Consider the following 18,066-nt stretch of genomic DNA (forward strand, 5'->3'; position numbering starts at 1 on the left):
CATATTCTTTTTATCTAATTCTTAATAAAATTGACGCATATTCTTCTTATCCATCCTCATTATTCGAAGTAAAAGACTATAATAACATGTATTTCTACAAGTTATCAATAAGGTTGGGTACCTTATCCTGGTTAAAGGAAATTGGACATGAGAATTTTCATGAACTGTGGAATGATCGTTCCAAATTCCGTTCATATATAAACATACACAATTACAATCAAGAAACGGAAACATACAGGCTATGCATAAAACGAAATTATAGCATGCTTACACAAGAGATCAAGGGATAAAACTATACATACCTTTGAAGACTCATCTTCAAACACCCTCGATCATGACCGCTCGATCAATCAGCAAGACTACAACACACAAACGCTTGTACACCACAACCACAACACAGCACGATCACAGCAACCACGAACACACTGATCTCCAATACCACGAACACTGCGAATGACCTCCAAAAAACCTTGAACTATGTCGAGTTGAGTATGACACCATCACAATGGCTACTTGGTATTCTCGGTATGAGAATCCAGAAGTATGGGCTCTGTGTGGACTTGGTTAGAGGACGAGACCGGAGGAAGAACAATCGTGTAAATTATTGAGCAAGTGGGAAATGACAAAGGTCTATCGTATAGACGATGCCCAATTGTTTAATAAATGTTATGTGATCGTTTAGCAAAAGCTGCGCAATCGTTTTGCTAAAGGCCAGCTGAGTGAACTATTATGTAGTGTCACTCTATGATCGTTTAGTCTCTCTTCAGTTATCGTTTAGTGAATCCTATTCAATTGACAGCCACCATGAGTCTTTCCGAGAATGGAAACTCTTGTAACAACTACTAAATTTAGGAAAACATTTTTCCTTTTAATTTCTGGAAGATTTTGTATTCGTGGGCTGCTATATGGGATAAAGCCACGGGAATCATTTGGAGCCCAAGTACTTTTCAAAGCCGAAGGGAAGGAATCATTTTCCAAGATTGAAGAGCAAGCTACTGGGGTTCTATTTTGCTTTTAAAAAATAGGCCCATTTTTATGATCAAATATTTGTAATCACACCTTAAGGACAAGATGCCTTAAAAGGGTGGGGTAATGTAAGTTACCCATGCGTATATTAGTGTGGCATTAGTAGTAATAATAATAATAGTAATAGAAGAGAGAGAGAAGAGAAAGAGCCCAATTTTTCGTGATCGTATTTTGTAAAGCACACCTTGAGGACAAGGTGTCTTCGAAGGGCGGAGTATTTTAAGACCCCTAGTTAGGAATTTATTGGGATAATTAGTAGAATATTATGATGGTTATTAGTTAGGGCATATTAGTAAATAGTTAGTAAGTTGGTTAGGGTTTTTTAGGAGAAGGGTTGGAGAAAGGTCTGAAGAATTTTGTGGGATTTTCCTAATTGGAAATTTAGGAAAGGATTATCTTGTTACTATTTCTTTTAATATTTCAACATATTTTCATGCTTGATTATTCTTGAGTCCATTCCTTGTTATTGAGTTTGTTCTTATTAGGAAGGATCCTAACAGGTCACGGTTACCATGAAACCACCAATAACCTCCCACTCAATTGGTTATTAGAGAAAAAGATATAATTATCCAATAATTAATATTATTATAAATATATATGGTAATCAACTTACCATATTATATTTATAACCTATAGTTTTAATATTTCATCTCATGAAACATATAAACCATACTTCTTTTTTTATTTCATGGTACTTAATGTAAATCTCATTTACAATAATCCGCCACTTGATGTATCTCATACACCATGCCGATCACATCATATATAATCGAATTTTCTTTTGTCAATTTGAACATTTCAAATCAAAACCAAGAACTGATTCTCAACTTGAATCCATTGAGCTACCAAGGGGACCTTATGAACCTGTAGTTCGAAGCTCCAACGGTACATGAATAACTGACTAAATTCTTTAATCACAGGATCCACCATCCGTTAACTACCAAGCACTCCACTAAAGACCGACAGCTGAACTCTCCTTACTACAGATATATTGTGTGTCTATATCAACCAATCAACAGTGTGATAACCCTTCACAGATTGCTCATAAGTACAACTGGGCCAATAACCGTTATGCCCCTGTAGTTACATCTAACTTCTTAAGTACCACTAATCCCTCTAATGAACATAAGTCATGGTTCTACTATGACTGAGTCCACTCTTCCAAAAAGAAGTTGTGGCCACTATGTTCATGCCCCAGAATTAACCCTTAAGGGAGCAATCTATCTACTTACCCCTATTTCGGGGAAGGAGTGAATTTCATCGTGTAACTGAGTTCCTAGCTCCCAAATCAAACAAGTTCCCAAAAAGGTAGGCATGTTGAGTTGGCAATCTAGCAACTCTCACTCATACTGATCAAAGGACCACCCTCAAAGGCAGGAGTTCCCAAAACACTCAGGATTAAGGTCATATCACCTATGATCGTTTAAGTGAGATGTAAGTCTCTAGTATCAACGGCGTTATATACAGAGACAAATCATCTCATGGTCCGGTCTTATACAAACTCTTTGAATAGGACACCCCCGCTCGCATGTCTCTACATGAATGATCAGGATCTACCATCTGTTGTAGTTCATAACACTTGCAAACCTCTACAAAGCGGGTTGTATCCGTAGTGTCACTAGGATCAGGTATCCCTACTTAATCCTTATACTACATATCTATTTAGGTTATCACTTAAGGCATACTTGTATCTCATATACATGCTTAAATTTACATATAATAACCATGGAGCTTTATTTATTGGATATGAGTAAATGCCAGATAAAATAATTGTTATTTTATTCATAACAATGTTTACAGATTACAAACTACGAGACTCCGGGAGAATTAGGACACCAATCCCTACACTGGTGGCATTACGAATATGGCTCGCTTTATAGATGTTACAATTGTTGTAAAGTTCTACAAATGATCTGATCCTGATCATTCATGTAGAGACATGTGAGGGTTTGTTCTATACAAAAGGGCTTGTATAAGATCGAATCATGAAATGAATAGTTTCATTATATAACGCCGTTAATAATAGAGACTTACATTTCACCAGAATGACCATAGGTGATATGAACCTAAATCCTGAGTGAGTTGTGAACTCCTGCCTATGAAGGCAGTCCTTTGATTTGCATGGGTGAGAATGGCCAGATCACCAACTCAATATGCCTACCATTTTGGGGATTCGTCTTATTGGGGAGCTGGGAACACAACTACACAAAACGGAATTCACTTCTACTCTAATGTGGGGGTAAGTAGATAAATTACTCCTTTAATGGTTGATTCCAGGGCTTGAACAATGTGATGTCACACCCTCTCTTGGTCTGATAGGAGTTTGGTCATAATTGGGCTATGACTTATTATTCATTAGAGGGATCAATGGTACTTAAGAAGTTAGATGTAATTACAGGGGAAAACGGTAATTTTGGCCCAGTTATACTTACGAGCAATTTGTGAAGGGTCATCGCATTGTTGCCTAGTTATATCCAATTGACACAAAAATATATATGTAGTGCGAAGAGTGCAGTTGTCGGTCTTTAGTAGAGTGACCGACAGTTAATGGATGTTAAGTAATTTAATTAAAGGAGTTTAATTAAACCATTGGAGCTTCAATCTACAGGTCCATAAGGTCCCTTCTGTAGCTCAACTATGATTATTGTGAATTGGTTTTGGATTAATTTGAATGGTACAAATTAATTGAGAGAATTAATTATATATGATATAATTAATTTAAATTAATTATATGTGATATAATGTACTTGATACATTATATAAAGTTTATTATGAGAGAAAATAAATATTTGAATATGATTCAAATAGTAATTATATGGATTAAATTCATATAATTAAATTTAATATAAATTTGATCTGTATTAAATACCATGAATTATTGAGAGTTTTAAAATTATAGATTATATTATATTTGATATAATGTAAACTATAGGTTATGTATTATATTTGATATAACATATAATTATATATATATATATATATATATATATATATATATATATATATATATATATAATAAGTTAATTATTATATATTTTTTTTTATTTATCAAATCAAATCAAATTTATTTTTTAAAATTAAAGGGAGAGAGTTACAATTTCCCTCCCCTTAATACTCTCAGTAAAAGACGTGGGTGTGGGAGGTTTTCTTGGAGGTTTTGTTTTCTTTCCTAAAAGATCACAAAATGTTTGTGAGATCAGATTACTAACATAGTTTTTCCCAGAAAACACACAGAACCTCTCTTGCAAAAAACTTCCTCTCTTTCAAAATTTCTCTCCCTCTTCCAAAATAAACAGAGCTCACACACTCTTGTTATTCTCACCCTATCCTAATGAGAATACAGAGGATTACCTTTTGGTGGTGGTCAACTTGGATTGTTGTTTTTGGTTCGAGGAGATTTGAAGAGTTCATGACCGGTGGGAGAAGGAATTCATGAAAACTTAATTTGTTCTTCAAGGGTAAGTAATATTCTAAACCCTAATCTCCCTTCTCTATTTATTTCTAAATAGCATGTTGTAAAATTATGTGCATAATTTGTGTTTCTCAGTATTATAATCCTATAAAATTGAAATTGGGACACAATCCGTGCTTCTGTATCGGACCTCACAGTCCTTCAGAGCTTTCAAAGGCAATAGAATATCTTAAGAAAGAATTTAAGATGAAAGATCTCAGGAAAAAAAAATTGTCTTGGCTTGCAAATTGATCATTTAGTAAATGGAATATTTATTCATCAGTCAACTTATATATGAAAATTTTTTAAAAGATTTTATATGGACAAAGCACATCCATTGAACAGCTCAATAGAAGTTCGTTCACTAGATGTGAAGAAAGATATATTTCGACCTTAAGATAGTAACGAAGAACTTCTTGGTCTTGAAGTACCATATCTTAGTGCAATTGGTATACTTATGTATTTTGCTAATAATACAAGACCAGATATTGCATTTTCTGTAAATTTATTAGCAAGATATAGTTCTTCTCCATTAAAAAGGCATTGGAACATAATTAAGCATATACTACGTTATCTCCGAGGAACGATCGATATGGATTTGCTTTGTTCAAATTTTGATCTAGTTGGTTATATAGATTCTAGATATTTATTTGATCCACACAAACCTAGATCTCAAACATGTTATCTATTCACATATAGAAGAACTGTTGTATTGTGACAGTCAGTGAAACAGACTATAACAGCTACTTTCTCAAGTCATGCTGAATTCTTGCAATTCACGAGGCTAGTCGAGAATATGATGACTAAGATTAATGACTCAGCACATTCGTGAAACATGTGGTTTGTCTTCTAATAAAAATCTTCTAACGATATTATATGAAGACAATACAACATGTATATCCTAAATCAAATGAGGATATGTTAAAGGAAATGGAACAAAACATATTTCACTAAAACTTTTCTACACTCATGATCTTAAAGAAAATGACATCACTATGCAAAAAAAATGTTCGAATGATAACCTGGCAGATTTATTTACAAAATCATTACCAATTGCAAACTTTGGTGATGTTTTCATGAGGGGGAGTAAATATATTGTACTCTTTTAGGAGTGTATATTATATGAAATATGTACTTTTTCTCCTTCACTAGGATTTTTTCCATTGGGTTTTTCCTAGTAAGGTTTTAATTAGGCATATTTCATATATATAATGAACATTTAAGGGGGAGTACTATAAATATTATGATAATAGATGCCCATTAGATGCTCATGCTTAGTGTCCATTGACCATGTGTCATACCTCCATTTCCAAGTGTTGTCCATGTGTCTCAAAATTACACACTATTAATGTTCATGTAATTCACCTCCTACTTGCCAGAAATCCAAAAGGCTTGGAGTAAATTTCCATATGTTCCCATTTTCTATAATTTTTTTATTTAATTTAATTATTTAGTTATTTTATTTTAAATATGTTTTATTATTATATTATATTTTCTCCATATTCGTTTTCCGTTATGCTCCTCAATTTTACAACATTCTTATATTTCAAATTTTTCTTAAATCACATCCACTTTTTTATTACTGAAGGTATGAGTGGTTATGACTATCAATATTCTACTATTTTATATTATATCTCATTTATCAATAATCCAATATTTACTCCTTTGTTGCATCTGCAAAACAAGAAAACTCAATAGTTGAATAAATGAGAGAATATTCTTTTTCAAGTTCTTAAAGAAGAGAAGCTTGATTACCTAGATATGAGATACGAAGACGATGGAAAATTTTCGACAGCATAACGATGCTACCACAACAAAACCAAAAAGTTACCTTCAACCTATTCAAATAAACACACTCCCAAAAATATTTCACAACCACTTGTTCTCAACAGAACTATCAGAATTCCCAAAAAATGAATATTCAAGAACACATACATCAATAAGCAAATTTAGCTCACAATATACTTCAAACCTCAAAAGTTGTCACAAAGACTACCATAGTGCATAAATAATCCACAAACTACCATAATACGACCTACAAACACGAGCACCTTAAATCAAATCTAAACTACAAATAAATAGTACCCATGAGTCATAAACAGGTATTACATTCTAATCCAATATGGTCCAAAGAGAAATAAGCACACTATAACTTCCCAGACAGGAATTTTCATATCATTAGAGTCACTTGAAAACACTTAAAAACAATGCTTAAAATGGTAACCATTCAAAAATGCACTTACCAGGAACAATTTTCACCTGAATCCCTTGCTGTTGCAAGAAATCCATCTCCTCCTCACCCCTTCCAAACACCTAAAAAAATACACAGACAAAAAAGGTTTAAGACAAAGGATTGAAAGTGAAAATGTTATCAGAATTCATATTCAACTAACCGTGTTTATTGGGAATGTGCATAAACCGAGCGTATAACTTGTAGGATAAGCTCCAACTTCCAACATTTCTATGAAAAATCGAAAAGCAACAAAGATCAAGAAAACTTTGCAGTAAATAAGTAATTGGAAGACCTGATGTTTTTGCATGTTCTTACCATACTGCTATAAAAACCACATGCCATCCTCGATAACCTAGAGAAATGTCCCCTCATCAACTCTGTTTGACTTGCTTTACAAACGGATGAACTCAAAAACAACATACCTACAGAGAGTCAAGATACCTCTTACTTCGTACCCCATATCTAATATTTTGCCTCTTGAAACCAAATGCAAGCAGTTATTCGGTCCTCCATTGATTTCAAAAAGTTGTGGAAGCATTCTACTTGTTTCATCATCTACCAACCATAGCCTGCCAATCAGATTTTGAATGAGTATTGTATGTGATTTAGTTCTGAAATCATCCACATTTTCAGTCATTAGAGTTGTAGCCAAGTTTGGAACATGAAAGGCAAAACCAGTACAAAAGGCCAACAGAGAGCAATTTAATGCAAGGGCTAAAATAATGTTCGAACTCTTGGTGTCCATTCCAATAAAAGTTGTTCCAATAAGATTAAATTCATGGGACAACCTCTCTAACGTTAAAGATAATTTACTAAATTTGTTCACGATTTGATGGATGGCAGCGGTATCGTTTATCCCAAGCTTACCATAGTCAGTACTAATACAATATGAAATGTTTGGCAACAGCTTTAATATGCTCCCCATAGTTCCTAAAACCTTAGCTCTTAATGATAAAAACCATCTCTAGAAACAAAATGGAGGAACAACAGAAGCTTTTAGGGCCTCACTTGAAGAGCAGACACTGGTAGGCCTCCAAAAGTTTGTCAGAATAAATACTCTCAGTGATACTCCCGGCGTGATGTTGGTTTATTTGTTCTTCAATGGAAAACATGTTTAGAATGGTTTCCTTCTCTAACCAAAGAACTCCATACCAAATTCTAATTTAACACTTTAGACAAAGACTCAATAAGTAACAAAACTCATGAAACTAAATGAATTTAATAAACACACAAGCACATAAACTCAACTCAAAAAGTAAGCTCAATAACTTGTGAACTAAAATATACTTAGTTAATGAAATCAACTCATGAACTAAAACTCAATAAGTCAAATGAAACTCAATCAAAAGATGGAACATGAGCTAACTTGGTGAACATGGGAGGCGGAGGCATATTTAGATTTACGCAGAGTTTACTTTTGACCAAACAAATACAATCAGAACTCTCAACACCACACCAGCAAAATTCTTTTGACCCAAGAACATGAACATACAAATACAAAAGGCTGAGCAAATGTTAAATCCAAGGGGAAAATGCCTACTTCCTATGCTACAGACATAGACATAATTTGATGAGCTATACCTAGATTTTGTTGCAAAAGCTCCTTCAAGTTGTTCTCAACCTCCACCATCTTGTGCAGATCGGTTGTCATTGAAGATTTAATCTTTTACACCATCTTCAATGTACACCATCTTCAATTCTTCCACAGAAAAAAAAACCTAGAGATCGACTTTAAATCTTTAAAAATAAATAATAAGGCATGAGGATGTTGTCTTACCAATGCAAGAGAAGACGTAAATGACTATCAAATAGAAGGTAATAGAAACACAAACATCAGGATGAAAGGCATGTGTAATTAAAAATATTTTATATCCAAGACAATTGCTCATAGGGATATTGGTAATGCTTGAATATTCAACTTGAGGGGATCATTAACCAAGCACAACGTACATACACTTTACACTCAAAATGTAGAATAAAAAAATAGACTAGTTAAAATAAAATAGATAACCAACAATTCAACACCTACTAGTAAACACTACAAGTACACTGGCTTATCTCTAACAAGACTAATAGGAGAAATGACGAACATAGCACAAATAAAAAAAATTTACCCAGTGCCTCGATGATATTACTTCAACCAACTACAAATATAACCATTTGCACCTTGGAAATTTACTAGATTGTTGGTCTTTTCTTTATAATCAAGCAGGTCAGGAATGCTAAATCTAAAAAGCCTAAGTCATTATCCAAAATTGATGTTCAAGGTAACTAGCAAGCACATGAACAGTAACTTGTCTAATGCCTTGAATAGATTTTGAGGCAAGAATCATAACTCCTACCAGCAGGGTCAACTTCATCAGATAGTTTTTTCCTTATTTCAGCCAAACTGTCCTCTTCAAATCGCTCACGGCCTTCAAGAATTATACCAAGATATCCGTACACATTGATCTGGATCTTCAACTTAATAATTTCAAGTTCATCTTTAGAGAGAGGTGCATCCTTATATAGAATTTTGACTGCAAAAGCATTTAGAAAATGAGATTGCCAACTTCATTATCTAAGAGATAAAATAAATGGAGCACCATTTCTCATAATATAACCACTAATGGAACTGTCCAAAGACTATCTAGTGATATTGGTACGATGCACCATATACTCAATTGACCAATTAGAGACTACCTGCTTGAATATAGTAATTGTCCCAGATCCATCATAACCAACTAAAAGGAGCTTTTGAAGAGCAAGGTAGTCAGGAAAAGTTCTATAAACAAGGTTATTGTCTGGTTCCCCAGAATAAGTTGAAGATTTAGAAGGAACCAGTAGTGATAACAAAGCACAGACAAGCTTCATTCCAGCCTAAAATATAATCAAGAAGTTAAAAACAAGTATATGACCAGTTATAGCTACATATGTAAGCTAAAATCAAAATTAACTGTCTATTTGCACAAGATAGTACCTTCCCCCATATGTACCCTTTGGTGTTCTTCTGACCCTCCTCTTGGCACGATCCATCCTCATTGACCCAAAAGTGTGGATGACCAGTGCATTGAACTCCATCCAACTACAACGATCAAATATTCCCTTTTAACTTTAGAAGTTTATGCTAGAGACAAAGGTTACAGGTACAAAATTTACTTGTAGCATCCGAAGCTCTACTTTTGTAATTTCTTGGCCATTTATAAAAATCTTTGTATTTCCATTGCTAGCATCTGCCTTAATAGGCCCACCGATGTTAAGATGAGGAGTAATTATCTTTGAAGGTTTTTGTCCTTCTTGTCAAATAGATTAGAAAGTTTAATTGCATAACCAAGAATTACGTCTTGAAAATAAAAGAAAAGGAGGAAAACTCAAGGTAACAAGATTCACGATCGATGCAAGAGCTCGGAAATATCAAAGCTTAATAACTCAAAACAATTTATTATTAAATCTTAATGCGATTTCAGTGGGGATCTTGGATCAAATGGGAGACACTTTGCCTGTCGAAAGATCTTAGGGGGACTAAATTAATAAGGCATTTTGATAAAAGAGGTGAATATTAGAACAATAATGGATGTAGATGGTATCAAAAATCAAGAATGTATACCAAATCATACTCTTCAATGGAATATTCATATCCGATTCAAAATAAAACACTTTGTTTGGAGAGCTATTAATGATATCCTTCCTACGGTAGAAAATTTGATCGACAAAAGAATTATAGAAGATGAGGATTCCTCGCTTGTAAATTAGTAAAATAGCCATATCGAATACAGTCCTGCATCCCAAATCCCTAATTCTTCGTCTACAGTTACAACCCAAAAAAAAACCAAAAAAAAAAAAAGATGGAATGAGACATCCAAAATACGATCATAAATTACATATTCATCCAACCCTAACTCTGCAATTCAACCTTCAAGCCACCTTCGACGGAGACTTTACACCCTTCGATGGAGATTTTAGCTCTTTTGTAGCCTTATCCATCTTTTTTGGCAACAGAATCGAGTTAATATTTGGAAGAACGCCGTCGCTAGCAATAGTTATGCCAGCGAGCAACTTTCCAAGTTCTTCATCGTTCCTAATCGCCAATAGAACGTGTCTTGGAATGATCATGTTTCTCTTGTTGTCTCTCGCCGCATTTCCGGCTAACTCTAGAACCTGCATATCGCATCCATAGAAGATTAATACAATGACGATTCGAAAGAGCTAGATGAAGAAGAGGAAAAATGATGATTCGGTTACCTAATAACTTGACAGCTTGAAAGATTTGATTTGGGGATATGCCGGTGGTCTCTTCGATGACGAGAGTGAAAAGAGGGGAGTGCAAGTTGAAGAGGCGGCGGATTAGGGATTTAGGGACATATCAACTTTAATGTCGGTTTTAAACCGACATTAAAACCCATCTTCAATGTCGATTTAAAACCGACATTAAAGATTCTTTTTTTAAAAAAAAAAACGACATTATACATCCGATTTCACTTTTTCCAACCGACATTAAAGCCCAAATTTCTTCTAGTATAGCTATGCATCATTTATATTATAAGTGTTATAATATATAGTTGAATGTATGTATGGATGTATGTTATTAATTATTTCATTACTTTATTTATATAAGTGTTATAATATATAGTTGAATGTATGTATGGATGTATGTTATTAATTATTTCATTACTTTATTTATATAAGTGTTATATATGGTTAGTAATGAAATGGAATTGCATGAAGCATGACACTACTTTGGGTAATTTTATAATTTTTATATTTTTACTAAATGTGTCAATGAATGTAATTGTATGGTTTTAATTTATTTCATTTATTTTTATAAAAGTTATAATGAAATAAAATTAGAAATTAAAATCAATAATTTAGAATTGCTTGCAAACCTTAGGTTAAAATCATTTTTTAAATAGTTTTAGAATATGATTCATATAGACCTAAGATCACATTTTTAATAAGATTAGAAATTAAGTTTAATCTTTTGATCATTTTAATAGGATTAAATTGGTACTTGATTAAAAGATTAAATTTGTAGCAAATGTATCTATAAGGGACCTTTTGTCTAAGTCCAATTCTATCTAGGCTAGAGTATTTAAGTTGACGAATATGTAACACTTCTACCTGGGAACTTACCTAGAAAGGTGAATTAGAGAGATTTGCTACAAGCATGCAATGGTTGATTGTGGTTTATTAAAGTGTTTAATAAACATTAATCAAAGTTGTTTAACTATCAAAAGTAAGTGTTACTTATGGCAAATTTAAACAATCACTTAGTTAAAAATCAGTGGCCAGATTTTCCTAAGTTAAATAACCGTAGGTAAAACACTCAGTGGGAGGAAAATGAGGTGTATGATACTTCATTTTACTTTTTCACATTTATTCCTAAAAGTTCACACCATGAGATCTATACTCGGCCTCGAGACACTTTTGTTTTTGTCCCCTTACGGATGGTGTTTGTATAGGTTAATATCAAGGTGAATAGAGAAAGTGTTTATAGTAAGTGGGAGTGAAACGTGTCACACCCCCTCCCCGATTACCCTCTTAAACCGTAAGGTGATGTGACGACAACAGTTACCAATCTACTCGCCAGCACTTACTGCCTAACTTATCTATATAACCTGCTTAAAACCCTGTCATGCAAATACGACTTAGCGACACAATAAACTGTAACTTGAACCAGCACAAGCAACTCAAATACAACTAAGAAATGACAAACAAAACAACAAAATAACACGAGGACAGATACAAAGGGTCCCAAAAAAAAACAAATTCACTAGTCCTTCACTCCTCTCATAAACATGTGTACATTAATTACAAGCCTTAACTTAAGCTTTCTCCTTCCTAGCCGAGTCTTGAGTGGCAAGCAGCAACAGGTTCAACCTTGGGGAATCTGACCACTACCTGGGAAAAAGAAAAACATTGAGAAACGTGAGCTGGTTGCCCAGTGAGTGACTTATAGAAAAACAATTCGTCTCATACCTTTCATACACATAATAAACATATAAACATGCTGAAATTAGTCTCAAGCAACTTTCATAGAAACATACATTAAACATAACATCATTTTTCGTACATATTAAAAAACCTTAGTTGAGAATGAGCGTTCGTAGCTCAAGCTCTCAACATCCATTCATGGTCATGAGACCTATACTTCGGTCCCATTATAATGAACTGTGGTCAAGAGACCCATACTTCGGCCTCTCATACTTAACTACCTACGTGCATGTGGTGTATACTAAGTACCATCAACACCTTAGGTACTTCCTCGGATACCTTCTATACCTTCGGCATCCGACTTACTAGAATCGTACCATTCATAGAAAACATGTGTAAATAAAGCTTTAGGCATAGTATTTACCTAGTTTTCACCATAAGAGCATTGTCACATTTCAACATGCATGCTTCACGAAATATAAACATTTAGCTTTTACAATACTTTAACATTCAGTCTTGACATGCACTAGAACTAGTAAAACTTATTTAAATAGCTTGAAACATCATACTTAAGAAATGCTATAAAAATCTTTAAAATCATAGGTATAAACTTTAGTTGCTAGGAAAACCCATAAACCTTAGCGTGAAAATCATTTGGAATGCATGACCTTTTATATATAAATTTTTTAAGACATTTAGTCACTCATGGGTCTTTAGGCTTGGTAGACTTCCCCAATGGATGTTGCTCCTACACATAAGAATAAAAATTTAGCTACTACCTTGGTATCCCTTTTGAGACTACTCTTTTTAAACCAAGCTCACATTTAGCAAATAATTGCCAATTTGTCTAACAAATTCTAGATTCAGATTCTAATGTCAATAACTCGAAAACCATAATCATTTTAAGAAAGTGCATTTTTTAAACATGCTCATAATTGTGTTAACAACTTACCTTAAAATTTTAGCGTAAAAATCCTTGTGGTTTGATCTGGGGCTTTAAATATTCCTCAATGGCCCTAAACCACGAACTGCTTGCTTGTTCAAAAATTTCTAGGTTTAAATTCCAAAATATGTAACTTAAACTCCAAACCTTATCTTGCAAAATTTCCTTCTACAAACTTATTTATAATGGTGATAAAATTATTACCTTAATTTTCTAGCTTGAAATTCCATGTGGTTCGGCCTAGATCTAAGATTCTTCGTCGAAGACCCAGAATCGCTCGAAAACGAACCCTTCATCACTTCCTTCCTTCTTCGGCCTTCTTCCGGCTAGAACTTCCTTCTAGTGGCTCAGCTTAAAAAACTAGACTCATAGATCTTTCCAACGGTACCAAGATTGCTTGATTTCCCTGAAAGAATCGTCCAAATCGAGCTCTTGAAGTTCCATTTTTATTTTTATACTACCGCCCAGCCTTTTGCATGAAATCTTCTTAAGCCACCTCACCCACTAGTGGAGATTAAGGGCCCAGATTAAGCCATTTGTATGGATAAATAAAAGAAAAGTTTAAAGCTAAACATTTCGAGCAAAACTCGAAGGTAATTGGTAATTACTCGATGGAAAATTCAATGGTATTCTAGAGAATACTCGATGGAAAACTTGATGCTCGATGGCTTGCTCGATGCACGGTCCTTCCTTGATCACTCATACTCGATGCACGACCCTTCCTCGATCACTCATACTTGATACACGATCCTTCCTCGATCGCACATACTTGATGCTCGATGACATTTACTCGATGCCTGCCTTGTGCTTACTCGATGCTCAGCCACCATTCTTCATGACCAACACTTAGCCAAAATTTCTTTTTGCAAGGCTAGCTTAATAATTACTCAAGAGCCAAGTTTGCCATACTTAAACAGTTTCTTCTTTCAAAACTTATCCTTTACCCATTTTTCCACAATTCTAATCTAACTTAAATATTAAACCCCCTTAATTTACTAAACTCAACAATAAACATATTAAAAAAAAAGGGAAAGTAAGGTTCGAGTTTTACAGGATGTGTATCAACACAACCCACGGTCTCTCTCATTCATTTGTAGTAAAGTTTCATGCTCGACCTCGAGGTACCTTTGTTTTGTTGGGTTTTATGTCTAAAACTCGCAGTTTTTGAAAGATAAACATATTCGATAGTTAATAAACTTATTATTGATTCTATAAATTGCATATGTAAAAGTCTAAATCCTATAAACTAAGATCCATGGCTATTATATGAATACTTGAACTTTATGTAGAGACATAGAGATGGATCGAGTTCGAGTAAACAACCAAAACAGTCTATAATACATGATTAAGGTTGGGTACCTTATTCTGGTAACACTATTGGATGCGGCCTACTCTATAGTTGTTACAAAGTGTTGTAAAGATACTACAAACGAAGTGATTCAGATTCGTCCATGTATTGACATGAGGAGTGGGGGCATCCTACGCAATGAGTTTGCATAAGATCGGACCAAGAAATAGGTCACTCTTACTTTATAATGTTGTTTACTGTATAAGACTGACTATTTCACTTAGATGACCTAGGTAATTCGTTCTTAATCCTAAGCTAACTATGAACTCCTATTTATTTGGGATTATCCTTAGATTTGCATAGGTGAGGGTTGGCTCAACAGCGCCGGCTCAATAAGCCTCTCATTTCAGGGGTAAGACCAAGTAGATAGCTGGAGACATAGGCTGTAAGACCAAATTCACGTCTACCCGATTTGGGAATAGGAGAAAGGTTGTTCTCTTAAGTACTGAATCCAAGTCTTGAACTAGAGGCTACACCCTCTCACTAGGTTGAGAGGAATTTGGTTTAGTGACTAGATCACAAAATAAATTGTTCATTAGAGGATCAGTAGGAACTTAAAGAACAAGATGTAATCTCGATGGTAAAATAAACATTTGATCCAACTGTTATTACGAACAACCTGTGAAGGGTCGAGTTAATAATTATGGTTAAATCATGTGGACATAATATATTTACAGTGAGGGGAATGCAACTATGGCCTTTAGTGGAGTGATCCATTAGTTAACGAATGGAGTGTAAATCGGTGTAAAGATTTAGTCAATTAATCTCGGACCGTTGAAGCCCATGATCTGTAGGTTCGTGAGGTCCCCTACTAGCTCGTAAATGGATTAACTTTAAAGTAGCGTGATAAGTTAATTTGAAATGTTCAAATTAGAATTATACGAAATTGGAGAATTAATTAAATATTTAAATAGGATTTAAATATTAAATTTATGAATAGGGATTCATGAAGGTGGAATTTGTGTAAAATTAATTTAATATTTGATATTAAATTAATTAGAATTAATTAAATTGTTTAATTAATTATTTATTAATTTTATTTAGAAGATTAATTTGTGAAATTAATTTTATAAAATTAATAAAGTTTTCATTTTTGAAATCATTTGGTAAAATTGAAAAGTTTGAAAAACACAAAATAGAATTATGGTTTTTTTCCATTAACACCTTCAACTAGCTCACATTAAACCCACTTAAGTTTGGCTTCAATAATCCAAGCATGAGCTACATCTCATGTAGCCATCTTCTTTGCATGAATGTCCTGCAATAAATAGAGAAGATGGAAGTGGAATTGAGGCATGTATCAATAGAGTTTTTTTACTGAAAAAATTGAGTTGAAGAAAGGTGTTCTTTAAGTGGATGGTGCAGTGAGCTCTTCTCCAAGTTCCCTTCATTCAAGCTTATCTAGATTCCCACAACTCAATCTAAATCTCCAAGAGAATAGTGGGGAAGATCTTGAGGAGGTTCACAACGAGATTTGGAGAGGATTTGCAGCTGATTTTGAGATTAAAGAAGTTCTACAAAGGTATTACTTGAAACCCTCTTATTATTGTATGAGCATGCTTTATTTACAATCAAAATTAATGAATTAGAATGCTTATTGATTTTTGTTGCTTCTGCTGCATACTGATATACTCCTTCATGTTTGTGTCCTCCTATGGATGACATTTGCATGATTCTTTACTTCAAACTCCAGAAATGGATAGGGTTGCTTTAGTTTTTTCCCCAATCAGTTTTTCCCTATAGTTGGCTCATTGAGGCGGAACTCTAGGATCTAAAATGAGGGATTACATTTACAAGAAAATGTTAAGCGAGTTTAACAATTTATGGACCAAACAATGGTGACTGATAGTTACAGTAATAAGGGATTGTTCTGTCTATTGGTTGAGATAGTCTCATTTTAGTGAAGAGGCATCTGATCATCCTACGATGGCTTTTGTTCTGTCTCACTTGAACATCATTACAAAATAGATGTAACTTAGGGTGCATTAGATTATTTTGCTAAATTTGATTGGTTTTTTGCAAATGGGTTAATGCATATAATACTAATATAAATAAATTTTATGGTTTCAGCAAATTACATTATGACTTCCGTGACACTAAACTTACTCGCTGCCGACAAACTTACTGACGAAAATTATACTACATGGAAAGACACAATCAACACAACTTTAATCATTGATGACCTTAGATTTGTCCTAATGGAGGATTGTTCTCCTGTACCAGCTCAAAATGCCACTCGAAACATTTGAGAGGCATATGAGCATTGGGTACGGGAAAATGAGAAGGCCTGAATGTATATCTTAGCTAGTTTTTCTAAAAGCTTGACCGAGAAGTAAGAGTCGATAATCACTGCCTGTGAGATCATGGAGTCTCTGCGGGGGATGTTTGGGCAACCATCCGCGCAACCCAGACATGACGCTCTAAAACATATCTTCAATGCTCATATACAAAATGGGGCATCTATTAGAGAACATGTTCTCAACATAATGGTCCATTTCAACGTGACGGAGATGAATGTGTCTATCATCAATAAGGCCAATCAGGCTAGCTTCATCTTGGAATCTTTGCCTGAAAGTTTTCTACAGTTTCGTAGCAATGCTGTTATGAATAGGATTGACTACAACTTAACCACTTTGCTTAATGAGCTACAGACTTTACAGTCCTTGATGAAAATCAAGGAACAAAAGGAAGGGGCATAGGGAATCATCCTCTAGAACTAAGCCTGTGTCTTCTTCTTCTGACACCAAAAAGTGGAAAAAGAAGAAAGGTGGAAATGGGAAAGCTAACCCACCAGTTGTTGCCCAGAAGGGCAAGAAGGCCAAGGTTGCAAAAGGAATCTATTTCCATTACAACCATGAGGGACATTGGAAGAGGAACTGTCCCAAATACTTGGCAAAAAAGAAAAAGGTCAAGAAAGGTAAATGTGATTTACTTGTATGGGAGAGTTGTTTAGTGAAGTATGACGATTCAGCCTGGATAATTGATTCAGATACCACTAACCATGTTTATTCTTCATTTCAGGGAATTAGTTCCTAGCGGCAACTAGAAGTTGTGGAGATGACGATGCGTGTTGGAATTGGACACGTCGTCTCAGCCGTGGTAATGGGAGGACTCGGGCTTACTTTACATAATAGATATATTTCGTAGAAAATGTA

At 34.3% G+C, this 18,066-nt stretch overlaps 1 protein-coding gene across 1 annotated transcript; it reads left to right on the forward strand.

Annotated features, from left to right (window-relative positions):
- Window positions 1-17,274: 17,274 nt before the first annotated feature.
- Window positions 17,275-17,610, forward strand: LOC150030336 (uncharacterized). Its single transcript, XM_090309816.1, has one exon. It carries the CDS (start codon window positions 17,275-17,277, stop codon window positions 17,608-17,610), a length of 336 nt encoding a protein of 111 aa, XP_090165942.1.
- Window positions 17,611-18,066: the final 456 nt, after the last annotated feature.

This window comes from Benincasa hispida, unplaced genomic scaffold, assembly GCF_027475165.1.
Source record: "Benincasa hispida cultivar pf3 unplaced genomic scaffold, pf3_genome.v1.1 HicScf293, whole genome shotgun sequence".
In the NCBI taxonomy this organism is placed as follows: domain Eukaryota; kingdom Viridiplantae; phylum Streptophyta; class Magnoliopsida; order Cucurbitales; family Cucurbitaceae; genus Benincasa; species Benincasa hispida.

Excerpts from the sequence above, each read along its gene's own strand:
- LOC150030336 (XM_090309816.1), top strand. The coding sequence starts at position 17,275 with ATGGAGTCTCTGCGGGGGATGTTTGGGCAACCATCCGCGCAACCCAGA.